The sequence below is a fragment of the Brachypodium distachyon genome, chromosome 1 (assembly GCF_000005505.3).
Source record: "Brachypodium distachyon strain Bd21 chromosome 1, Brachypodium_distachyon_v3.0, whole genome shotgun sequence".
In the NCBI taxonomy this organism is placed as follows: Eukaryota; Viridiplantae; Streptophyta; class Magnoliopsida; order Poales; family Poaceae; genus Brachypodium; species Brachypodium distachyon.
The window spans coordinates 69,031,297-69,058,016 of record NC_016131.3 but is presented as its reverse complement, the minus strand read 5'-3'; the positions used below and the strand labels follow the sequence as shown (position 1 = coordinate 69,058,016).

The 26,720-nt window shown below is 43.0% G+C and overlaps 6 protein-coding genes across 6 annotated transcripts; 1 reads left to right on the top strand and 5 right to left on the bottom strand.

The window, feature by feature from the left end:
- Nucleotides 1-35: 35 nt before the first annotated feature.
- Nucleotides 36-7,972, top strand: LOC100843706 (methionine--tRNA ligase, chloroplastic/mitochondrial). The gene is made up of 12 exons (XM_003558480.4): nt 36-417; nt 773-916; nt 1,014-1,163; nt 1,312-1,479; nt 2,579-2,703; nt 3,523-3,616; nt 4,390-4,488; nt 5,171-5,351; nt 5,561-5,676; nt 6,354-6,509; nt 7,241-7,369; nt 7,475-7,972. Exons 1-12 carry the CDS (start codon nt 142-144, stop codon nt 7,637-7,639), a joined length of 1,803 nt encoding a protein of 600 aa, XP_003558528.1. The 5' UTR covers nt 36-141; the 3' UTR covers nt 7,640-7,972.
- Nucleotides 7,973-9,017: 1,045 nt separating this feature from the next.
- On the bottom strand, nt 9,018-9,407 carry LOC112270812 (cysteine proteinase inhibitor 8-like). The gene has a single exon (XM_024459096.1). The coding sequence runs from the start codon at nt 9,405-9,407 to the stop codon at nt 9,018-9,020; it is 390 nt and encodes a 129-aa protein (XP_024314864.1).
- A 1,824-nt stretch (nt 9,408-11,231) lies between these two features.
- Nucleotides 11,232-11,742, bottom strand: LOC112270090 (putative cysteine proteinase inhibitor 7). The gene has a single exon (XM_024457778.1). The coding sequence runs from the start codon at nt 11,653-11,655 to the stop codon at nt 11,254-11,256; it is 402 nt and encodes a 133-aa protein (XP_024313546.1). The 5' UTR covers nt 11,656-11,742; the 3' UTR covers nt 11,232-11,253.
- Nucleotides 11,743-13,314: 1,572 nt separating this feature from the next.
- LOC100829261 (cysteine proteinase inhibitor 8) lies at nt 13,315-13,662 on the bottom strand. Its single transcript, XM_003561871.3, has one exon. The coding sequence runs from the start codon at nt 13,660-13,662 to the stop codon at nt 13,315-13,317; it is 348 nt and encodes a 115-aa protein (XP_003561919.1).
- A 4,178-nt stretch (nt 13,663-17,840) lies between these two features.
- On the bottom strand, nt 17,841-18,430 carry LOC104582398 (putative cysteine proteinase inhibitor 7). The gene has a single exon (XM_010231917.2). The coding sequence runs from the start codon at nt 18,279-18,281 to the stop codon at nt 17,934-17,936; it is 348 nt and encodes a 115-aa protein (XP_010230219.1). The 5' UTR covers nt 18,282-18,430; the 3' UTR covers nt 17,841-17,933.
- Nucleotides 18,431-20,032: 1,602 nt separating this feature from the next.
- LOC104582397 (cysteine proteinase inhibitor 8) lies at nt 20,033-20,368 on the bottom strand. The gene has a single exon (XM_010231916.1). It carries the CDS (start codon nt 20,366-20,368, stop codon nt 20,033-20,035), a length of 336 nt encoding a protein of 111 aa, XP_010230218.1.
- Between the last annotated feature and the right edge of the window lie 6,352 nt (nt 20,369-26,720).

Sequence of the window (26,720 nt, the reverse complement as noted above, 5' to 3'; positions counted from 1 at the left end):
TCCGGCTCAGGCGCTCAGCAGCCCATCGCCATCGTCCCCGGCCTCACACATCTGCTTTCTCTGCCTCACGAACTCGACCCCAAACCCCTCCCGAACCCACTCCTCCGTCTCTGTCTCTCCAGTCTCCACCGCGGCACCGCCATGGCCGCAGGGCGGGCCTTCTTCTGTGTCCCGTCCTCAATCGGGGCCACCGCCCGCCGCTTAGCCTTCGCCTCACCCCCTCCCCGGCCCCTCGCATCCGCTCCCCACCGCCGCGGCCGCGGCCGCTGTTGCGCATCCATCTCTTCGTCCTCCGATGCCTCCGCCTCCGCGCCGCCACCGTACGTGCTCACCACGCCGCTCTACTACGTCAACGCGCCGCCGCACATGGGCAGCGCATACACAACCATCGCCGCCGACGCCGTCGCCCGCTTCCAGGCAAGCCTTCACACAATTTCCACAACAAGCCCATGTTAGGAATTTGAGTACATTACTCGAGATCCACCTGCTGGCACATATGCCATATTTGATGACGACCGGTGCGAACCGTGCTAATGGCTGGCGGACTTCATTGTTCTATAGTCAAGTGGTGAACGTGGCAGTGCATAACTGCATACCTAGGACAGGAATGCAGATACACATACTTCATAATATCTTAGTGTCCTAAGTTCCTGACAACGCAAAAAATTTCAGTTCGATGGTTTGGTTGCTAGATTATTTGAGAGCAAATGCATGCCCTTTTTTGCCCAACTCCTTTTCTAAGGTTTTGTTCATGATGCTTCTCTGGTTGCAGAGATTGCTACAGAAGAAGGTTATATTCATTACTGGAACAGATGAGCATGGTGAGAAGATTGCCACTTCAGCAGAGGCTAGTGGTAGAAACCCCAAGGAGCATTGCGACACAATTTCAAATTCATACAAGATGCTTTGGGCTGATGTATGTCACAACACGAAGTATTTTCAGTTTACCATTTTCACAATATGTAGTTCATCTGGAGCTCATTTCTCTCTTCCAACTTTGTAATTGCTTGCAGCTAGACATAGAATACGACAAGTTTATTCGCACAACTGATCCTAAACATGAGGCTGTTGTTAATGACTTCTATTCTAGAGTACTAAGCAGTGGTGACCTATATAGAGCTGATTATGAAGGGCTTTACTGTGTGGGCTGCGAGGAGTACAAAGTAAGCTTCATTTTGTACTTTGTGCCATCTCATATACAGTACTAGTACATACATTTTAGGCAAGTGTATCTATACATTTATGAATATCTCTATATTTCTGCACTGATATTGTAAAAATAATAATGTTGGTTTTGTTGATTGGACACAGGATGAGAAAGAGTTAGTGGAAAACAATTGCTGTCCTGTGCATCTGAAGCCTTGTGTACCTAGAAAGGAAGATAACTATTTCTTTGCCTTATCAAAATATCAGCATAAGTTAGAAGAGCTACTGAGAAGAAATCCCGATTTTGTAAGGCCTTCATATCGCTTGCATGAGGTAAAGCTTTATTCTCTTTAGTCTTTATAATGTTTTTGTTCAATCTGATCTTTATTCGTCGAGTTACTGTACATCACTACAAATATGGTGGAAGTGCAGAACTGTTTGCTTATTAGACAGATTATGTTGATCTGAGTATCGACATATTTTTAAATACAGATCATGTCGGCATATGTATTATTAGAGATTTAGCATGATTTTCTCAAATATATCTCTGCTATTGAATGTGTAGCAAACTATGTGGGTTCCACTAGGTCAATGCATTTCAGCCATTTCCGCTTGCCAGGAGATGCATTGGTATATCGAACAAACATCTTCACAATACATTTTCGTACTGACAACTTGTCAAATGGTCACTCAGATAGCATCCTAATTCCTAACTAGGTTAAATATTAGAACCGAGATGGCATTTACCAGTTCTGAAATAAGCTGCCAAAAGTTGCTGTCTATATTGTATTTTTTCTAATAAAAATTAAAGATGTCTTTAGACCACAATGATACTCATGTATCCTTAGCTTTGACAGCAAATATCATATACTCCCTCCGATCCATATCAATTGTCGAAATATTATATGTATCTAGACGCTTTTTAGGCATAGATACATCCATATTTGGGCAAATTTGAGACAATTAATATGGCTCGGAGGGAGTATCATGTTTTAGTGGCTTATGGTTCAAGCTTGTGGTTGGGGATCCATGTGTAGCTGCTGGATATTTTCCCAGCCTATCTTCATAATTGAAATCACATTGTTTCATAAAAAAGCACATGTTTATTTTCCTTTCCCTGGCAAGATGGCATTTCAAAAGTACATATGTGCATCTGTGCATGCCTAAAGCAATGACTGACAATAAATCCAGAATGCATTTTATGTAGTAGCCTGTATTGTGTTCACAGTTGCACTCCTATTGGTGCACTGGCAAGATAAAACAACACTCGTTCTTTTCTTGTGCTGTGATAGATGTTCTTACATAAATCTTCAAGATTCATAATTTCACACTGATGCTTCATTAATTGTCAGTCTTTCAGCTACATGTGCTTATTTTCTTGGTTTAGGATACCCTTGCCTCTGTTAATTTTCTAATTAAGACACAGCTGTAGGTCCAAGGCTGGATTAAAAGTGGATTGAGAGACTTTTCTATTTCTCGTGCATCTGTAGAGTGGGGTATTCCAGTGCCAAATGACACCAAACAAACAATATATGTGTGGTTTGATGCCTTATTAGGGTATGTTTCTCTGTTCCATACCTGCTGCTTGGCATTTTAGTAAGCATGGACAAGTTTCATAATCTTACTAGTTACTCCCATTCTAATGGATTGGTATGTGTGTATGTGGTGTGCTGTGCTACTGATATCTTCTGTTTAATCTTACGGTGCAAGGATAGGAGTCACCCAACTTCAGTGATTTATCAAATGAAAAATTATTAGATTAATCGTTCCTTTGTTTACTCAAAATAGTGAACTTTCTATTCATAATCAAAGACTGCTTCTGTCACTTAGCTTCAACTGTCCAATGACAAGCTTTTTGAGTGCTTTGAAATATGATAATCCATTTTTTCCAGAACTGTTACTGCTCATATTTGTTTAGCATATGGTCCTCATGACATTACTGTAGTCCGATTGCTCAGAATTCATCTGAAGTGCCTCACTGAAAGCTCATCTTGGTGATCCGTTCCCACTATGAAGAATCTATGATAATCACTAAATGTACTTCTTTTGGCGCACCTGTGCACCAATCATGTATTGTGTTTGCTTTATTGTAGCTAAAGGCAGTCTATTTTTCTACTAGTCCATTCATACGTTTGACTTCACAATAAAGTTACTTCTCCATATTTGTACTGGACAATGGATACTCTACTACACTACTACTTTAGCATAATATTATGCCCATCTGCCCATGCATGTAATAAGTTTTAAATGAACAGTCAACTTGCAGATTTGAAATTTTGCAATAATGCTACGGCCTACGGTACATGATCTTACGTAGTATTGCCTGTTACTTTGTTTCATACTGGCTGTTCATTTTCTGTATGTTTGTGTCTGCAGTTACCTTTCAGCGTCTCTAGATGATGGAGAACAGGCAAGTTTACAGAAAGCTGTTGATCGCGGTTGGCCTGCCTCTTTACACCTGATAGGAAAGGTTGGTTTTGTGCAAATAATTTTTGTAGCTGTTTCAAACATTCACGTTCCTTGTTCCAACTTACAAAAAGACAATGTGTCTCTCGTTCATGCTTATCACATTTTTGTTCGTTTTGATTGATTTCTTCTTGTGATGGCAAGGGGCCCTAATTTGATGTTAACTTGGATACTACCATGTGTCTTTTTAACTTAGTTGCCAAGAGGAGGTTCTGAAAATACTATATTAATCAAATGAATAAACAAGCATATATAAAATTCCTTTAGGTTATCTATATATTAAGTTTATTGACCACTAAAATCACATGGCCACTGCAGCTCAGGATCAGCTGCAGGTCTTGGCTAAAAATCTGATGTAGCATGGTGTGTTGGTGACTTAGCACCAGTAGGTCACAGTTGAAACAAATTTTGACAGTAGCATGTCCTAATTTTCAAAACTTAGAGATGCATGACTCAGCTAAGAAATAGAAAAGGGCAACCCCTCCTTATTATATGTTAAATCTGATGAATTTTAATATGTTTCCTAATAGCTGAAGATGCCAACATCATAGAATGTACTATTATCTCGATTAATCTACTGCTTTGAGTGCAATTCTCTTAGTTTCCAACTGCAAACTGGGGAATTCTCACAAATTTACGAGGAGTTGGTCACTTAATATTGTAAATATCGTCATTTTTTATTCCGTTTACAAGCAAGAATATTGGATGAACTTCTTTATTTTATTTGTTCATTCAGCAGAATATGGTTTGTGATGATTTTTTGTACCTGTACCTCAGGACATATTGCGGTTTCATGCAGTTTATTGGCCAGCAATGTTAATGTCAGCAGGGATAAGTCTTCCTGATGCAGTTTTTGGTCATGGATTCTTGACTAAGGTGACATCATATATTTTCTATGTTCTTGTTTTGACCCACAACAAATCTGATAATAATGTAGCATTGTACCATACATATTTTGTGCATACATATGTGAGAAGCGTATGTTAGTTGGAAGGGATTTCCGGCCTTTTCCTGCAATTATATGTGCATTTCCCCATCTTAACATTTGGGCATCTGTTGCTGCGTGGTTCAATTTCTTTGGTCCTGCTTTATGGCCCTAGCTCTTTTGCAGATTTCTCTTACAGATCTTTCCACTCAATATCACTTTACATTGCATTTTACCATACTTATGTTCTCATTATTTTGTAAAATAAATATTTTTCTTCTCCCTTCTTCCATAATAACCGTCCATTTTCTTGGGAATTGCTATTTTTCATAATATTTTTTCATTGAGGAACTCTCTACCTACTTCATCGCTGGAGAAGATGTTGACTCTTAGTAGTATTTAATTTTATAGGGGTATCTATAGTCCTGTGGCGTTAAGTATTCATAAATTTCACGCCTCATTGGTGCACATGGTTGGCTTGGACAAAATAGTACCAAACATTGAAAGTGCTTGTAAAAAGCATTAGGCTGATAAAACAAAATATAAAAATTATATCTCGGCTCCCAGACTCTTTTATCTCATTAAATCATATTGATTTCAGGCAGCAATGCTTTTTTATTTTGCAAATTTTAGGATGGCATGAAGATGGGAAAATCATTAGGCAATACACTTGAACCAAAGGATTTGGTTGACAGATTTGGAGCTGATGCTGTTAGGTACTTCTTCCTGCGGGAAGTAGAATTCGGCAATGATGGGGACTATTCAGAAGGGCGTTTTATCAATACAGTCAATGCACATCTTGCTAACACAATTGGTATTTATGTGCACTAAAACTTCTTTTGATTTTGACTTATGCGTTCTTTGGTTTTTCTTACTCCCTCTGATCCTAAATTCTTGACTCAAATTTGCCCAAATATGAATGTATCTATTCTTAAAAGGTGTCTAGATACATGTAATATTTCGACAACAATTTAGGATCGGAGGGAGTATTTGTCAGTGATGATCCCATTCTCATTTGGACAGGGAATCTCCTTAATCGCACACTGGGGCTCCTAAAAAAGAATTGTGGTTCCATGTTAGCTTTTGATTCAATGGCTGCTGCAGATGGAAGTTCGTTCAAGAATAGTGTTGAAAGCTTGGTAAGTGGTCTCGCTGGTATCCTTTAATTGCGATGGCAGGAGCATGTGAACTAATGATAAACAGTGGATTTGTGATTGTGTTTATTTCTTATAGGGTGTAGCTTGTCTGAACTGGCTATTTGGCTTTATAAAGTGAACTTCTAGAAAATGAAGGATCTAGAACAGACAAATTTCGTTCTGAGCAAAATTGTTTTTAATTATACATTACCAAATCTTGAAACCCTTTATAAATTTGGAGGCCACACTGACATCTGAAGCTCATTAATGCTTTTAAGAGTTATGTATTACACTAAGACCAGAATAATCTGTGTTAGTACTCTCTTGAGTTCTATTTTCTTTCTTCAGCTTACAACTAGTAAAGACAACCACCATTTATCATCCTAACTGAACTGTTTTATTATTTGGCTTCTTGGAGCTATAGATAATGGATATGACGTTCATTCATAAACATGTGGCAATAAGCAAATAAGGGCTTCATACACCGTCAGCATGTGTTGTCAATTATGCATTTGTTCCATTTATTATTTCAAACACATGATGTATATGGATATTCAGACCACTATCTGCTATTCATCTACCTAATAAAATGTTTTTTTCAATGAACATATATGTGTGCATGTACTGCACTTCTGTTGTATTTATTGGTGTTTCAGTAATAATATGAACTGTTTATACAGGTGGACAAGGCGAAGGGCCATTATGAAAATCTTTCTTTGACGTCTGCATGTGAAACTGTTCTAGAAATTGGTAACTTGGGAAACTTGTACATTGATGAGCAAGCACCATGGTCTTGTTTCAAGCAAGGAGGTGAGAGTGCTGAAAAGGCTGCAAAGGTAAACACTTGAAGGTTGAACTATTCTAGTTCGGTTGTGCTTGTTGGAAGTTTAATGTTGATAAGGTGAAACTGCATACCAGTCACGTTGCAGCCTTTGCTTCTTTCATGTTTGTAAAAGATTCTGTAGTTGCTACTATATACACGCCTCTGTTCCATAATATAAGGCATATTAGTTCTTGTTAAGACAAATATGATACAAAATCACAATTATTAGTAAGTACTTTTGGAAACGAATCCAGTGATACCAATTTCATGTCATATAAGCAGCATATTAACAAAACGATTCTTGGTCAAAGCATTACCCATTATATTATGAAGTTCTATTATGAAATGGAGGGAGTATCCGACAGCGCTTAATGGTGATGTCAGTACGTCACAATTGCTTTGAAGTTAGTCTGTGATAATGAAACTGCACCTAACTTTGATATGTTCTGGCGAATTGTTTGGATGATTTTTGACCGGTTAATGACTTTATGTGCATTGTTAGATGTGTAACATGTAGACATATTCACTAACTGTATACAAAATTGGACTCCACATTGGAGGAATAAATACTGGAATTGTTTATGCTATATATTTCAGATATTTGTTGTCAAGCTATGCTACATGTTGTATGAAAGTAAACTTCACCTATGTGTAGCATTTTGATATTAGAAGATGATTTGCATTTATTATTATTTAATTTTGAATTTGCAATTTGATTTTTTATTTGTCTTCACTTATCTACAGGATCTTGTCATTATTCTAGAGACAATGAGAATAATTGCAATTGCGCTGTCTCCAGTCACTCCCAGCCTTTCCTTGAGGATTTATACACAGCTTGGTTTCACAGAAGACCAGTTTAGTACACTGACATGGGTATGTTCTTATAACCAGGGATCTGCTGTTTAATACTATACCCAGTTTCCCAAAGTATTTTGCGGTCACCTTCTAGGGTATAACTTTCTGTCAACTGCCCTGTAGGAGGATACCAAATGGGGAGTCCTTAAAGCAGGCCAGGCAATGATGGAACCGAAGCCAATTTTCGCAAAAATAGAAACCGAGGCTGAAGAGAAAGATCAAGCAACTCCAAAGGCCGCGAAGGGCGGGAAGAAGAAATCAGGTAGTAAAGGACTTGTTGAGGCATGAGTTAGTTTTGTGAGTAGTGACTGAAAGGCTCCTAAGCTTCTAGAATTCCAAATTAGAGTACTCTTCCAATTAATTACCACATCCGTAGCGGTTGGTGGCCCTGGAGCTTTGTGGCGAGCAAGGCTTTGCTTTTGCTTCTAGAGTGGGCACTGATGTTTGCAATTTTGTTTTCTCAGTCTTTCCGATTCAAGCTTGTACGCTTCTTGAAAATCCAAGCGTCCACGTTTTTTAGGATTCATCTTTGATCACTAACAACAATTTGTAAATTGTACTGTACTATACAAAATCAATACAGATGGATTCGTAGTTGAAAGCATTTTCCGACGATACCAATTTTGTTGTTTCTTGTTGCTGATCTGGAGATGTGTTGGCCGGGCTCGTCTTTTTATTTGTTTCCTTGCAGCATCTGAATTACTTGTCCAATGTGAAGCAAACGCGGCATACGATACGCATGATCAACGTTTTATTCTGGCTACGATCTATCTCCAGTTACAAACACATACTAGGAAAGAAAAAGGTTTGAACCCCGTTTATTGGGCTAATCCTTCCTGCGGCCGCGTCTCGTGGGCGGGGCCCCAGTGTGTGAGCTTGCGTGCGTTGGTTGACGGCTCCACGTGCACATCCGCCCTGTAGTCGCCATGCTCGTTCATCCTATCCACCGCGTAGATGAAGAGTGCCTCGCTTAGGGTGCTTACTGCTTAGCCGACAAGACATCGTCTTACGTGACCCGATGGTCCCGATCACGTGCGGTCGCCTCCTTGTTATGCTCCATCACCGCCCACTTTGCGAGCTCGTGGACCTTCGGGTCGTGGGGGGTCCATTGATTCATATCCAGCGGGCTGCGCCGTGGCGACGGCGCAAATGACGGTGGCGACGGCGACGCCAAGGAGGAGACTGGTCCTCATGGCTCATGGCTGCCGGCTGGGGTTTTGTTTGGTAGTATGAGTTAATTGTTGCTCAGAGAAGTATCAATCACTTGGTTGCATCTCTCTCTTTTACTAGATAGTTTGGTATCAATTGATTCGTGCTTTAGAAACTCAATCTTTGATGCAGCTAATTTTGTATGAATTAATCTATATATAGTTACACAAATTGTTGGTCAAAGCAAAATCATGAAAAAGAGAATTTTGTTGATGCTAATTTGTGTGAATTAATTTCACCCATTCGATACGGTAGATACGCGTATCATGATCTTTTGACTACATTTGACTGGTGTTTGATGTATACTCATCATTTTTTTTGAAAACATAGACACAAACTCATTTAATCAGCTTATGCAAAATTATGTAGCAATGCACTAGTTTGTTACTACTATCTCCAGGTTTACAAATACACCATGGAAAACCTCGTTTATTTGCTAGCCTAATGACTAATCCTATCAACCGGCAAGCGGCTGGATGTATGGGCCGAAGGAGACGAGCTTGTTTGAGAAGTCCGATGACCTCTGGTACAGCAGCGCCACGTACGTGCTGTCCTTGCCCGCGCCGTTCCGCGTGCGGATGGCGAGCCTAATGTTAAGACCTTCCGCAACACGCACCTCCCTGGAGCTCTCCACAGCCTGCACCCAGCTCTTCACCACCTTCCTGAACTTGAGCCCATCGTTTGCCTGCTTCACGTGTTCCGCCACTGACCACGCGCCGAGATTCTGGATGTACGGGTCGTGAATACTCTTGAGCGTGATCCATTCCTCGCCCACCACCATGGTGGATGCGACGGCGGCGTAAGCGAGAGCAGCGACGGTGATGGCGAATATGAGGCTGGTCCTCATGGCTGCTGGCTTGGGCTTATCCTCCTGCCCTGAGAATTTGAGATCAGTCGAGGAGGCTGTTGTGGCTCGGGACAAACAAGCTTGGGGTGGGGACATTTAACTACGAGTGAGGCTGGTAGTAATTAATTGGCATATCTTTACAGATTCAGTACATTATAAATTGTTGCTTCAAACCAAAAGTATAGATTGATTTTCAGTACAACAAGCAATGCCTATATCGATGAACCATATCTTATAGAGAAAAGTACTTTTTTCGTCCCTCAACTTGTCGGAAATTTCGCTTTTCGTCCCTCAAAAAAATTTCGTATTTTTTTCGTCCCTCAATTTTCAAAACCGGACACTTTTAGTACCTCGGTCCATCCAAAGTGGTTTTCCTAGCCACCTGTCTGGTTTTCTCATAGTTTTTTCACTTATTTTTTTTCCAATCAAGATATGGATAATGCAGATGGAGAAGAAGTACAACCAGTGCTTGGACGAGATCCAGAGCACGACGACGGCCAATTTCAACAGCCTCGGCGGTCACGGGATTAAGTGCAAACCGGACACGTGGCTAGACAAACCGTTTCGGATAACCTTGAGGACTAAAAGTGTCCGGTTTTGAAAGTTGAGGGATGAAAAAAGTACGAATTGTTTTTGAGGGACGAGAAATGAACTTTCCGACAAGTTGAGGGACGAAAAAAGTACTTTTCTCTATCTTATATGATACTATTTTTTAGTATCAGTAAATTGTCCCATGAAAAATATATCGATTGATTGTGGTTGCATATCTACTTGTTTAATTTCAGTAGAATGCATGGCATATCTTGATTATATAAATTCATGCTTTGGCCCAGACGATGGAAAAAGTAGCTTAAAAAAAGAAAAGAAAATGCTATTTTGTCAAAGTTCTAACGAAAAGTGTGTTATTGTTGTCTAAGTTAAGAAAATATGTGCATTTAGGCCAAAGTCTATAAAAGAAGATGTGGCATTTTGTCAAGTTTCTCAAAAATATGCATATTACAAGGCAAAGGTCGATAGTTTATCTTGTGGGGTTGTATCGGTTTGATATGTTGATGATTAAATAAAACCTTCTGTTGTCGAAAATATGTCTCATACGTTTCATCTAATATGAGTTATTGTCAATAATTAATTCAGTTTTGCTACGTACATGCGTTTAAAAAAAATCGGTTTTGCTACAGAAAGTTGACTAATTTTTAATTTGTGCTGAGCGTTAAACGTTAATCCAACGGCAGCACGTGGGAGGTAGAGCGTGGAGTGATGCCCAGATCTTAATCTAGTGCCCCGACTGTGAATTAAGTTATTTTCTTAAAAATCAAGCGAGGGCGAGAAATATCCACACCCTAATTAATTAACGGAAGCATTCTTCAAAACTAATCATAGGTGGGATGGTTATACTTATACCTCACCTGGTGAGAAAAAATCATTGACATCGATGCAATCGACCAACATCGATGCAAGTAAATGATGATTTTCTCAGTCTTGAGACTTCGCGTGGCAGTTTTCAGCTTCCAACCTCCTTCGCATTAGAAAGTTCTTACGACTGATATATCGCTGCAGAGTCAGGTTCTGGTTAAACTGTCTTCCCAACTTCAGCTCCCAAGTTTCCGATCCCCAGTGGACGCAATCACTCAACAATGGAGTTGACCGAGAGACCCCCATCCTACCAGCTACCACACGTCAAACTGCGTGGTCAAGACCTCAAGCCCTCGACAAGGCGAAGAGGAATCACTTCACGAGATTTGAAAAAAAAAAACTTCACGAGATTTGAGTTCATAATCCCCAGAATCTACGACGACACAACGTATATATGCAACAAAAGGCACCTAAAAATACTCGAGATATTTTATTAGAACATGGAAAATGGAATTATCAAAACAACGCGATTACAGTATGGTCCGGGTACAGTTGAAGAAGACGAGCTTGCGCGTATAGCTGGCGGCTCGTCTTCCTCGTACACCATGGTTTTATAAACGGCGTCCTTGGCACCGGGCCTCTGCGCGTCAACATCAAGCGAGTAGTTCTTGTCGGCCCCGATCTGCACCTCGCCGCCCACCACTTTGCTGAACTTCACCCCGCAGTTGGCCACCTTGTTAATCGCCGCCGCCGCCCACGCGCCCAGCTCCTGGACGTGCGGGTCGGCGACGTCCTTGATCTTTTGCCATGGCCCGTCGACCGCTGCGGCCGGCGTGGCCACGGCGCAGAGGGCGGAGGCGGTAAGGAGGAGGAGGAGGAGCTGGCTGGTCCTCATGGTTGGTTGCTTGATCGGCGGCTGGCTACCCTCTCTTGAGATGGTGTTTGATAAGTTGAGATGGATCGAGGAGGAGGAACTGGGAGGTATTTGAAGAGATTGGATTGGATTTTTGGATTAAATGCACCATCGGAAACTAATTTAATGCATTTAGTGCAAAATCTCTAATTTAATGCACCTAGCACTAAATCTTATACTCCGTAGAGAACAATTAATATATGGGACACTTATTGGGTTTACAAGATTTTGAAATCACACGAATAAAAAAAGTAGAGAATTGGAATGCTCTACATCACATAGTTTAATCCTTAGGATACTTCGATTAGGTCTGACATAATGCTAAGAAAATTTATGAATTAGACCAAATTAGACATAATCTTTAGGAGCTCATTCGGTTTGCAGGATTTTTAGAGGATTATTACGGGATCCCAAACCTTTGGATTTCTTTTCTTATGTGTAGAATTCTTTTCGCAGAAATTAAGATGCTAGATTCTCAACAATTATGTCCAAATGGACCTAATTCCTAAGGAATTTTAGCATTAGGTGATACTAGGGGCGAAGCCAGAAAAATACACCATTGGGGTCGCTCTTTAGAATTCACGGGTGTCATTGCATATTTTTAAGAGCATCTATCTATTTCTAAGAGGGATTTGCAAGAAGTCATTGGTGTCATTTGGCACCAATGGATATATGCTAGCTCCGCCCGTGGGTGATACCTCATGAAAAAAAATTAAGGACCGAAGTGTGTCATTTACCTTTTCTATTCACGTGATTTCAAAATCCTGTAAACTGAATCTAGCATCTCTATTTTTGTGAAACAAAATGCTACACATAAACATCGCAAGAGCTGAAATGTTCTAAAAATCTTGCAAATAGAATGAGCCTTACATGATTTAGTACTAAATCCTATATGATGGTTGCTAATGTGTAGCGCACCCAACTCCCCCCTCCTTGCCACTTCTCTCTATAGCCTCCTTCCCCGCTGCCACCATCAGTTGTACGCCGTGGCAGTGGGGTGGCTTGGCTGCAGTCCAGGATGTGCAAAGTTCAGCGGATTTGATAATTTGTTCCACTTTATTTTGCACTTTGATGATTTTCACCATTCTATGTCACTTCCATGTGGGGTATGAGGCCACCTACAATACTTGCTATTGCTACACGATTCTATGATATATGAAAGATTACAAAAACCTTAACGAGGGCACAAATTGTTCTATATGTACAGATGCCACTTCACGGAAGAGAGAAAACATGCCATCATCCTTTACTTGCATGAGTAAGTCACGCACAAGAAAATAACCAAACGATCATTTGAATATTGTTCTAAAAAAATATCATTTGAATATTGCTTCCCAATTTTGTTTCTTAACTTGTTCTCACATAATTAATTGAAGAAAAGACCCTCTCATAAACACTAACAATCGCCAGAAAGGAGTGCAAAATATGTTTTATCATGTAGTACTATGCATGTATTTGTGTCAAACAGTTCAATGTCTGAACACAATTTTTCTTTATTTTGAAATTCAAATGTAGACCAAATGCTTATTTCGAAGTCCAAAACTTTTTCGTATTATTTAATTAAATCGAAAGGACATATAGCTGCCCTCCTAGGGCCTTTCTTATTACATGCAAAATATACAACCAGAGTAGTATCCATCTTTAGTTTGCCGGGGCGAACGAGATGAGCTTGCGTGTGTTACTGTCGATCAACTCCGCATCATACCTACCGGTACTGCCGTTTCCGTTCAACGAAATGATGACAAAGTGATACCGCACGCCAGTCAATAACTGCTGCTTCTCGCCGCTAAACACCTTGACGAACTTGAGCCCATCGTTCGCCTGCTTGACGTGCTCTGTCACCGCCCACCCGCCAAGGTTCTGGAAGAATGGCGTGTCGATGACCTCTCCCTCAATCGGGTAATAAAGCTGCCGAGCAGACGTGGCAACGGGATAAACCACGGCGACGATGGTGACAATGGCGAGGAGGAGGAGGCTGGAGGTCCTCATATTGTTTCTGGTGATGCAGTTTTGCAGCTCTGAGATGAATCGATCAAGGTGTTGCTGGTGGTTTTGATGGAGCAGGCTGCAAGTATCATCATAGGCGTCTAAATATATAATGGCAGGCAGAGATGAATTCGGTACATATGTGCATTGTACGATTAGTATCAACTAATTAATGATGCATATTATATATGACCAGAATCGCACTAATTAAAAGAAATTATTCTGGAACTTTATAGCAAAATCCCGGCATAAAGTACATGTAATGTAATTAGCTATATTTAGCATACAGTTATGCCAACATATTTGTTGCTGCCTATATTTAGCATACCTGATTGTTATGCAAGCATTTACATATTTTTACCTATATTTAGCATTTTATGCATGTTATACCAACATTTACCTATATCTTTATTTAGCATTGACCCCCTGTTATTCCAAAAATTTCTTTTGGGGGGGGGGGGGGGGGGGGAGCCTTTTATTCAAGCAAAACAGTTGGAGAATTCCTTACTGTACAACACTGTACTAAATTAGTGACAATTAATATGGATGGGAGGAAGTAACTGGATTCTACTCGGGCGCGACCGTCGTGCGCTTATGCGTGCATGTGCCGTCTACAATGTCTCGAGAGATTCACGAGCATGCCTAGTGATGGTGCACGTGATCGAATCATGCGTCCATAGATTGGTCGCGAGGTTACACAAAATTTTGTCTTTTCCTTTTATGGTTCTATAAGGGCCTCCTTGAAAGCTCGTTTTGTAACAGAGTATTAGTCAAAGCTAGAAAAAAATTCTGGCCCAGCCAAAAACGCGTTTGGTTAGGCTTTTTCGTTTCTTTTCTCATCCACTTTAGACCTATCGCACCTGGAATAGGTTATAAGCCTCGGGAGGTAAAAATAGAAATCAGACAAGGGACGGCATTGAGAATGGCGACCACACTACCAGCGACGGGATAACCCTAGAATCTGCGCCATCGGCACGAGATTCATGTAGGGTGTCATGTGGGATCCCACCAATATCCCACTTCCAGTTCAATTTTTCAATTTAGTTCAAATTTTGAGCCAAAATTTTGAACTAGCAAATCCCTAATGAACTGGCTAGAAGTGGGACTTAAGTGGGATCCCACTTGCATCCCTACATTCATGGCGCGGTGCGTCGTCATCACCCGTCCCTGACCCACCACCGATCCAAGAACCTGCCACCTTCGCCGCTTCCCTGGGATCCAAGCCATTGCGGCCTTTGCCGCTTCCCTGGGATCCAAGCCTCCACCGTCATCGACCTTAGCTAGCCTATGCCCTCGTCCTCGAAAAGCTCCTCATCCCCCTCCGTGAAGGCTATCCCGCATCCCTTCCGCTTTGCTGCTCATAGTCTTTGTTCTTTATTTTATTTTTCTTGTAAGTTGGTTCGACAGAAAGGACCTAAAGATAGTAGTACCAACAAAATTGTTTGGTTTTCTTGACTGTTCATACTTAATTTTTTGTTGAATCGATAGTGCCACTATGAATTCATGTCAAAGAAGTAGTTTTTAAAAGAGAAAATTACATCAAACCACCACTTGGAAACTTCCTACAGTTTGCCACAACCTTTTTTTTTTCATGGAACCCCATGTATTGTGAAATTTGTTTTCAACAAGAACCAAATTCACTACACGACGTGCCAAAATCAGTGGCCCCAAACTAGCGGCAAAGATTGACACATGGTGGTTTTGTGCCTGCCGGTGTAGGTTACCTGCCGGGAAAGGTTTAGGACGGCAATCTATCTGCCCACAAAAGTTGGGAATCGCTGATAGTCAACCGCCGGCAAAAATGTAAAGATTTAGAGTCAACCTGCCGGCAAAGGTATCTGGTGGCAGCAGCACAGCCGGCACTTGTACATATGGAGGGAGCAAAAAATTTCGGCCGCAAGCGGTGGCGGCAATTTCATGCGCGCGGTAGAGGCCAAAGAATGTCTGAAAAATATCTTCTAGATCTATCTAGAACACCCCCTCTGGTTTCTCCCTCCCCCTCGCACACATCCACCCGCCGCCGCTGCTTCGCCCTATCATCCATCTAGCTGCATCCTCCCTTGTCGCGTCGACCCGCCGCCGCTCACTGGACTCGCAGGCACCGCCTCCTCCCAAGCGCTGCAACCTCGACCTACAGCCACGTACCGCCACCGCTCCCCTTGAGCCGTTGCAGCCAGCTCCTCTTCCTCGACCCACAGCTGGCATCAACGCTTCCTCTTTAGTGCAGCTTGACGCTAATTCTGAGATACTGGGCCCACCTGTTGGGTTTATGTGGCTGCCAGTTTGAATTTATGGCTGGTGCGAAGGGTGGGACCCACAGTGTCAGTTTTCTTCTTCCTTCTCATATGTGGATGATCGTCGTCGCCATGGAAGCAATGGACCAGTGTATCCAAGGCGGTCGCGGGAGGGTGAGAATATGACGGTGTGGTCGGCCCAGAGGAGGGCCGTAGGCATCGAAATCGCTGAAGGCGAGGCCATGAGAGTACCCACGGATCCAATATGGAAACTATGTTGGCCCTGAAAACTTGCGGGAGTGAGAAGGGGACCGGGGGGTTTAATCGTGGGCTAATGAGTCAGGGCCGATTTGCCGTCTGACAGGTGGACCCCACCTGTAAGAAATCAAGCAAAATCGACAAAGCACTCGCGCGCTTTCGGGCTGACTGAAACAACTTGACTCAAAAGGTGTGGTCCCGTGGACTGTTTTCCGTTAACTGTACTTCACCCCTGCTTCCATTGGCAGGGGCCAAAGAGAGAGAGGCCTCGCAGTCGATGCGACGGACCGATCGGTCCGCTGTTGGGCCTATACCGATACTAAAGCATGGTTACTTAAAATTCCGGCATCGAAAATCCTCAAAGTCGCCCGCGGGAGCTCGCCGCTCAAGCTAGAAACAATTAATGAATCTAGTGATCCGTGGCATGCCAGTGTATGGTGTACCTAGCTAGTAGTGTTGAGTCTCCCCTTGCTTTTTAATTTTGACAGTGGAATGCCCGTGCGTTGTTACGGAACAACAAGATAAAACGATGCACCCAAAAACACAGATAATTTTTCACCCGCGCATTGCTATGAACAATAAAATACAACACCGTCTTTTACAAGATTATAAAACGGGATGGGAATTTCCTGTTGGTTTAGAAGATAATTTTCTATGACAAGAGTTTAATAATTTCGAAGATAGAAAAGGCTTAGCCAGCCCAACCCCCTCTTCTCCTTTTTCTTTTTCTTTCTTTGGGCCGAACTCCCTCTCTCTCTGGCCCATCTCTCCCCGAGCTCTCCAGACCAGCCCACGAACACTCGTCTTCCTCCTCTGGCACCTCCTCTAGCACCAACACGTAAGTAGGTTCTCAAAAAAAAAACAGCACAAAAGTAGAACGCTGGGAACAGGAACGCTCTGGCCGTCGAAATCTTCGCCACTGTCCGCACCTTCCTACCCCGTTCTTCGTCCAGTTCTCTGAACCGAACCCCACGGACCTACCCTTCCTTTTCCCCTCCTCAATCTTCCCCAATCACGACCTCCACCGCCATTAATGGCCAGAACCATTGATTCCGGTGAGAGAACCGCCTCGACCCTGGTTGCACGGGAAAAATATTCTAGGGTTCTCAACCCACGATGGGGATTTTTGTGAGCACAGGGGATCCCCCTCACACCCTGGGAGGATCTCTACAATCCCTGTTGCCATTTGGTAGCAAGTGGAGAACATGAAGATCGTGAACCTGATCATGAGTAGCTAAAGAAAGTACTGCACGGGTTCGTGGATCCGGAGGTGGGGAGGCGGTGTGAGAAGGGCAGCAATGGTTGGGCAGTGAGATCAGGAGGAGGTGGTGGTCATGGTGTTGGGTGGCGGCGACTGATCTGGGGGGAGGAGAAAGAGGTACGGGGTAGTAAACGTGGGTTTGACCAAGGACGGGCCAAAGAAGAAAAAGGCTTATTTTGGACTGCAGGTTGAGTTCCAAATTTCAAGGGGGCTAAGTGCAAAAAGACGACGTTTGACGAAAAACGTGGAGAAAAAAAGGTGAACCTTATACTTAAGTGCTAAGGCTCCCTGTTCAAAACAAAAGAAGCAAGAGCAGAGGAAAAAGAACTAGAGAACTCTTGCATTATAATATTATTCAAACATAGACAAAATGCTTATTTTGAATTTCAAACACTTTCCATATATTGCTTAAAGAAGACATGCCTGCCCCATCAAAACATGTCTAATTATTACATAAAAAACAATAACTGCAATTTTGCAATTTAACTAGCCACTGCCATGCACACCAGCTGGTCAGCACTCTAGTTGGCAGCCGGAGCGAAGGAGATGAGATTGCGCGTCTTGCTCCTAGGCTCCTCGATCAACACAGTGCTGTATTTGCCAACCGTGCCACTGCCCTGCACTGCTTCGATGGAGAGGCGATACTTCACGCCGCCCACGTCCTGCTCCTCGCCTCTCGTCACCTTGCTAAACGTGAGTCCATCGTGCGCCTTCTTGACGTGCTCGATCACCGCCCATTTGCCCAGCTCCTGGACGTGCGGGTCGTTGACGTCGATCGGGTACCAAAATTCCTCCGCGGATGTGGCAACGGGGTAAACCACGGCGATCCCGGCGACAACGAGGAGGAGGAGGAGGTTGCAGGTCCTCATGGTTGCTTGAATGGCGGCTACCCTCTCTCTTGAGATGGTGTTTTTGGATGCGACCCTTGAGATGGTGTTTGATAAGTTGGGATGGATCGAGGAGAAGGAGGAGAAACGGGGTAGTATTTGAAGAGATTGGATTGAATTATTGGACTGAATGCACTATCGGAAACTAATTTAATGCATTTAATACATTTAGTACTAAATCCAAAACTGATTTAATGCATTTAGCACTAAATCTTATGGAACAATTAATATTGGACGCGTGTCCATATCTACTGACTCATTCGGTTTATAAGATTTTGAAATCGCAGGAATAAAAAAAGTTGAGGATTAAAATGCCTTGCACACTTTAATCCTTAGGATATTTTCTCGAGGTCTCAGCTAATGCTAAAAATCTTTATGAATTAGTTAAAGTTTGGACATAATCCTTAACATAGAACCACTATTTCTTATTTCTGGACTTGTTGAGTGCCTTCAGTACTCCCTATGTAAACCTTCTTTGTATAGGTTACTAACTTTTAAGCCGTAAGAGAAGTCCCACTAATCGTCAAGGTGGAGACAAGGAAGGTACCCCATGGAACAACCAAGAAGATGCACTTCGGAATTCCGTCGTCAAGTGTCTATATAGAGTAGTAAAACAGTTAGGCCATAACTTATGTAATTCTTATAATTGTGAAATTGTATCTTACTTCTAATGGTAAATTCCAATTATTTGTGTATCGGATCGCGCCAATTGTTTCTGTTGTACTACTCTGAGCGGTATATTACTTGAGAAACTTCACTTCACTTGTAATATGCCGCGGAGCACGAAGGCGGAGGAGAGGCTCGAAATATAGGTGGCCAACGGGCCGGCCCAGCATAGGCCCGGCTCGAGATAAACGGCTTTGGCTTGGGCGCAGCCCGGTGAAGTCCGGCAATAGAGGGGCCGGGCCGGCCTGAAAACTCCTCCACCGACGCGGCACCGAGCCCTGCCGGCCCCGGCGGAGCCAGCACGGCCTAGCAAGGCCCCTCAGGCCAAATGTCCAAAAAAATTGAAAAAAACTTGGATTTGGACCAAAACTGTGGAGTTGATGGGCCAAAACTAGTTGATATGATGGGTCAAATGTAAAAATAAGTTGGTTTTGGCCAGATCTAAGAAAACTAATCGGGCCGTGCCGCCCGACAGGCCCACGGTTGAGGTCCAAGTGCGCCTCAGGCGGGGCCTCGGACCGGCCTGACCCAATTAAATATGTGCCGTGCCAAGCGCAAACGGGCCAAGCCCGGCCCGATGGCCATCTATAGCTCGAATCTTCTTCTCCTTCTCCTTCCCTCCACAGCTTAGATTTGTTAATACGTTTTGCATTAATTTATACAATCCTATCTGAAAGTTCGTAGCATAGTATGTTAGTTTGTTAGTCTGCATGATGCATGTGATGTTTGCGCTAACAAATGTGGATTAACATGTTCTGTTGTCGCTGTGGTGGGCAATCAAGACACAGAATCGAGAGCAACCAATCAAAAGTCACCATATATCTTTTTTTTTCAAATATGTTTTATCACTTAGTACTATGAATTTGTGTCAAACAGTTTAATGTCTGAACACAAATTTTATGCATTTTGAATTTCAAGTGCAGACCAAATGCTTGTTTTGAAGTTCAAACCATTTTCGTATTACTTAATTAAATTGAAAAGATAGCTGCTGTCATCTGGCCTTGTTTATTAGATGTAAAATACATTCAGAATAGGAGCTATCCCGTTCGTGTCGGCTGCTCACTGCTTTACTTTGCCGGGGTAAAGGAGATGAGCTTGCGCGCAGTTTTGCCTTCGATTAACACCACATCATACCTACCGGTTTTGCCGCTTCCGTTCAACGCAATGATGACAAGGTGATACTTCTCGCCAGTCGACAACTGCTGCTTCTCGCCGCTAAACACCTTGCTGAACTTGAGGCCGTCGTGCGCCTGCTTGACATGCTCCGTCACAGCCCACCCACCGAGACTCTGGAGGTCCTCTCCCTCGATTGGGTGCCAAGGCTGTTGAGCGGACATGGCAACGGGATAAACCACGGCTACGACGGTGAGAACGGCGATGAGGAGGAGGTTGGAGGTCCTCATGTTGCCCCGGGTTTTGTTGGATGCAATTTTTAGATGGATGCAGTTTTGCAGCTCCGAGATGAATCGATCAAGGTGTTGCCGGTGGTTTCGATGGAGCAGGTTGCAGGTATCATCATATATAGGCGCCTAAATATATATAGGCAGAGAGAGATGAATTTGGTACATATGTGCATTGTATGATTTAGTATCAGCTAATTAAATGCAGAGTATTATACATGACCAGAATAGTACTAATTAAAAGAAATTAATCTTGAACTTTGTAGCAAAATCCTGGCATAAAGTACATGTAATTAGCTATACTTAGCATACAATTATGCCAACATATTTTTTTGCTGCCTATATTTAGCATTGACTGATTGTTGTGCAAAACATTTTCTGCATGTTATGCCAACATTTACCTATATCTTTATTTAACATTGCATGCCTGTTATTCCAACATTTTTTTTCCGGAAAGCTTGTATTTCAAGCAAAAACAGTTGGAAAGTCCCTTGCTGTACAATTTATAATTGTATTAATTGTACTCGGGCACGACTGTCATGCGCACATACGGTATTTCCAGGTGCATAGACAAGTATTTAGGAACGGAGAGAGTACATGAAGATTCGCAGGTATGCCTAGTGGCCTGACCGGTGCACATGATCAAATCATGCGGCCATAGATCAGTCGATGCGTTACACAGAATTTCAAATGTTAGCTCCTTATATTTTACGTTTATAATTCTATAAAGGCCTCTTTTTCTAGAATACTATAAAGGCCTCCATGGAAGCCCGTTTTCACGTCCAGTAATAGAGTATTAGTCGGAGCTAAAAAAAAACCGGCCCGGCTAAAAACGCACTTTGTTGGGCTTTTTCGTTTCTTTCCCTTACGCTTTAGGGCCATTACGCGTGAAAAAGGCTATAGGACTCTGGAGTCGGGAAGTCCATAAAGAAATCGGACAAGGGATGGCAAGAGAACAGCGACCATGCTGCCGGCGAAGGGCAACCCCAGAATTCGTGGTGCGATGTATCGTCATCACCCGTCCCCGACTCACAGCCGCTCCAAACCACCGCCACGATCGATGCATCCCCGGGATCCAAGCAGTGTGCCACAGTCGTCCCCAGGATAACAAAATCTACGAATAGACGAAGATGCTATCATATTTCACAATAAATCTAATGATTTGCACTCGCGACCATAGATGTTAATAATTTTTTATAAGGTTGGTCAAACATGAAATCTTTTGACAATCAACAAATTTATACTTTCAATATTTTTGGAAAGAAAGTATATGTAGTACTACTCAATCCGTTCCACACTATAAGACGTATTGTGTTTACTTTGACTGAGTTATTCTACCAACGTGTATTTATGTGATACAAATAATAACCACAAACGTGTATTTTCAATTCGGATGCAATGATATCAATTTCTCCCTCTCGAACTGGGCTTCTTTTATTTTTGAACTGGGCCACATCCCACATTGTGTATATATGGGCTGAATGATGTGCCTTTAGAGAACGCGGAGAGGAGAAGCAGCTGTGCATTGTGCGATAGGAAACAGATGGCATCCGGGCTAACTCAGAGGAAAGCTTTGCTCAGTGAAGTTACACAATCCCCAGGGTGGTTTCAGGAGCCCGAAGATGAACCGGAGGCTTATTTTAAAATTCATATTTTACATGCTAATTGCTTAAAATCGACACATCTGCACCATCCTTATAGTAACAATAATAGTGGGCTATAAGGTGACTACATGAATTTAAATATCATATTTGTGCTTAGTTGGATGAGTAAGAAGAGGAAGTGGGCTGTAAGCTAACAGACAGCTACAACACGAGCTCCTATGCTATTTGTAGAGTGAAATGTGAGCCCAGATTTAATAAAATACACCATCTTATAGATGACTATTATACATGTTAGCTATTAGATGGACTATAAAAAGCTTAAAGCCAGCAGCTGGTTATTATTATTGCCCTTGCTCTGAGCAGTAAGCTAACAGTCGAGTGAAGTGTGCACCCAAATCTAATAAAATACAACATCTTATGACCGACTGTTATATATGCGAGCTATTTGATGAGCTATAAAAGGCTTAATAAAATACTATTACCCTTGCTCTTAAGAATCGGTCATTACATCCAAAACAACAACTGGGGCGAAGGAGACCAGAGTGCGTGCCGCGTGCGTTTACCGTCGCCGCTCATCACGTTGAGGAAGAGGTGAAACTTGACGCCGGTCACGACGTACCTGCTCCTCGCCGTTCGTCACTTTGCTGAACTTGATCTTGTCATGCGACTGCTTGACATGCTCGGTCACCGCCCACCCACCAAGCTCCTGAACATGAGGTTTTTTGGCGTCTCCGATCGGATAACAAGGAAATTGCTCGGCGGACATAACAGCAGGACAAACCATGGCGACGCCGACAATGAGGAGCAGGCCGGGAGAAAGCTGTACGTCCTCATCGCAGATGGTTTCGTGGTTACGTACACGGTACACGCCTTTGGATCGGTCACTGCGGTTTGCAACTTTGATATCACTCAAGGCGGTAGTTTCTACGGTGATGGCCCAAGAGAGAATATATAGTGTGCACTGGGCTTTAAATAGATATCGCTAGTCGCAGAGAGAAATCAGTTGGATACATATATCCACTTTGTACAATTTAGTACTCCTTCCATTTCACATAGGTTGGCATATTTTATTTCGTTAAGACAAGACTTTGACCGATGATAACTCTATTAATGTGTTTTTACTGTTAGAGGGATCTCCTACGGTGTGGGCCCAACGGCCCACCGGGCCTAGATCTGACGCGCCCAACCCAATATGGTTGGCGGGGCCCTGTGGTGGGGGCCGGGGCACGCACTGCGAGGTTCGTCTGCGTTGCCACCAACCCCACCGAACACACCCTACCGATCTAGGGCTTTGCGCAGAGGCGACGGGAATGTCCGTCCACGCCGTCGTCCCGCCGTCGACATGGCAGCGCCGTCAACCTCTTCGTCCAGCCAAGGAGAAGGTGCTCCTATCTCTCTCTCTCTCTATCCCATACCCGTATCCCAACCTGAATCACAGAATAGCATCGACCGGCTAGATCTACACCTAGACGATTTCTAGGTTCTAACATTGGTATCAGAGCATCTGTTAAGAGACGTAGATCTCGTCGGAAAAGAGGAAAGAAAAGAAAACGAAGAAAAAGAAAGAAAAGAAAGAAAAAAAGGTAAACCCTAACCCTAAAAGCTCACCGGAGGGTGGCTGCCGGTCGGCCATGGCGCCACCGGTCGCTGTCGCCATCGCCCGGACAGTGGCAGGGCCACCGGCCGCTTGACGGCGACGTGCGCACCGTTGGGTGCACGCGCACGCCTGCAAGAGGGCGGGGACGGAGCCGGCCGGGGAAAGTACAGACCGGCGGGTTTTTCGTTTGCCGGGAAAGGCTGCGGCTCGCCGGAAAGAAGAGGGAGGCGGGGGAAAGGAGAAGGGTCGCTTGCCGGCGGTCGGCTCCGGCCGACAGCCTCCGTCCCGCCGCCGTCGCCAAAGAACAGTTGGTGGAGAAGAGATAGTGGGCGGCACAGAGCAGAGGGCGGCGGGAAGGAGGAGGGGCGGCGCTCGCCGACGTGTTCGGCCTCACCATCGCCGGTGGGCGGTCGCCAGAGAAAGAAAGAAGATGGGAAAAGAAATCTAGGGTTCCAGGCGGCTAGGGTTTCGGCCATTTTTTATGTGAGGGAAAAAGAAGCGCGACCGTCCGATGCATATGAACGGCTGAGATGAGCCTGGCAGTCTGGCGCTTGACGGGCTGCTGTGGGGCCGCGAAAGAAAGGTGGGCCGCGTGGGCAGTTGCTGGCGTTCGGCCAGAGCTCAAAAGCGCGGCTGGCGGTGGTTTTGGGCCAGTTTTGGGCTCAAAAGTTTTTCTTTTTATTCACATATGCATTTATTTTGCTGTATATGCTCAGTTTTTGTACATTTTGGTACAATTTTTGTCCTATTCAAACTAAACCAACAAGATGTTTATTTTAGGAAATAGAAAAGTGCAAAATATTGCTTCTGAAAAGTATAAAGTTATAATTTTTTGTTCATAGTTTCCGCTGTTAATAGTTTAAAAGTGTTGTTTAAATATGCAAAGAACATGATTAAAAGTGATTTATGTTAATTGTGATCATGTTATTTTTCTTGACCAACGTCATTAATAGTATGATCATGATTAATGGTTAAAGTGTGCATTTAATTTTATTTTCTGCCCAACGGTGATATAGATTAAATTGCACAAACAGTTGTATGTATGAATTTTGACCAACGTTGGATTAATGCATGCAATTGTTGTTATCTTCTCATGTCATTGTGATTTCAGGAGGGTACTACTTGATGGGATGTCTCAAGAATGTACCAACCCTCAGGGGTGACAATTTCACTGAGTGGAGAAAGAAAGTGGACCCATCCTTTGTTTGTGCCGAGGTGGACTGGGTGGTTGACACTCCACAGCCACCAAAGTTTACAGAGCCAGTCAGGAATGCAAAAAATGATGATGATACTTGGGAGAAAAAGAAGAAGGAGTATGCTCCATTTAATATGTCATACACTCTCGAGAACAAAAAGTGGCTCACCGCCAATAAAAAATGCATGGCTTTCATAAAGAACACAATTGAGCACGCTATTGTGGGTTCAATTGCAGAGTGTGCTTCCGTAGGAGAGTATCTTGAAAAGATAAAGAGCCAGTTTACTGGTTCTTCAAAGACATATGCTACCCAGCTGCTGAAGTAGCTGGTGACAAAAAAGTACACAGGAGGGGAACATGGCATAAGAGAGCATATTCTTAGGATGAGCAACATGGCTTCTAAGTTGAACCCCGTGGATGTTGATCTAGAGATTAAGCATGCAATGCTTGTTCATCTCATTATGGCTTCATTGCCAAAAAAGTTTGACACTTTTGTTGTCAACTACAATATGCAACCAGAACGGTGGGATATTGAAAAGACTATAGCCATGTGTGTGCAAGAGGACGATAGAATTAAATCCTCATATGGTAGTTGCTTGAACTATGTGAGGGATAATAAGAAAAACAACTTCGCTCAAGGAAATCAAAGTTATCCTTCAAAGCCACATGGTAAAGCTTCCATGCAACATCAGCAACAGCAAAAGACTCTTCCAGTGGACAAAGACACATGCCTCCACTGCAAGAAGACCGGGCATTACAAGAAAAATTGACCGAAATGGCTAAAGTCAATCATGGCAAAGAATGGTATAAACTCCATTTCCTTTGTAAATGAATCCCTGTATACACAGTTTTCAAAATCTACTTGGTTGATTACCTCTGGGGCAACTGTTCATGTTGCAAATTCTTTACAGGGATTCCGTTCGACGCGGACTATGCAAAGAAACGAAAGATGCATTGAAGTTGCAAATGGAGTCCAAGCGGACGTAGAGGCTTTCGGCGACATCTCCTTGGAGCTTCCCGATGGATTTACGATCCTGCTTAGAGATGTGTTTTATGTTCCTTCATTACACAGAAACTTGATTAGTGTATCACGTTTGGACAAAGTTGATTATGAATGTCATTTTGGACATGCCAAGTGTGCCATATGGTTTAATAATGATTGTGTGGGTGTTGACTTCCTTCACAATGAGCTTTATTTATTATCCATACGTGAAAACGTACATTCTGTGTGTAAAGTGAATGAACATGTTGCCGCGTCAGACAAAGTACAAAAGAAAAGAAAGAGGACTAATGAATTATCGAAATTATGGCACTGTCGTTTAGGCCATATTTCGAGGGGGAGAATAGAAAGACTTGTTAAAACAGAAATTCTTCCTCCATTAGAGTTCTCAGAAATAGAGCAATGCGTAGATTGCATTAAAGGAAAGTATGTAAAACAAATTAAAAAGGGTGCAATACGTAGCACCAGCACACTCGAAATTATTCACACTGACATTTGTGGACCATTTCCTGTGAAAAGTTTGGATGGTTATGATTCGTTCATAACCATTCACAGACGACTACTCCTGTTATGGTTACATTTATCCAATAAAAGAAAGGTCAGAAGCGTTGGATAAATTTAAAATACTCAAGGCTGAAGTTCAAAATCAGCATGACAAAAAGATAAAGATAGTAAGATCCGAAAGGGGGGGGGGAGTACTACGGTCGCACACCCCATATGGCCAAGTCCCTGGACCTTTTGCAAGGTTCCTACAGGAGACTGGAATAGTTGCCCAGTATTCAATGCCGAGCGACCCTTAGCAAAATGGAGTAGCTGAAAGGCGTAACCGTACCCTTATAGATATGGTGCGCAGTATGATGAGTTATTCCACATTACCATTGGGAATGTGGATGGAGGCATTAAAAACCCCCATTCACATTCTCAATAGAGTGCCAAGCAAGTCGGTGCCCAAAACACCG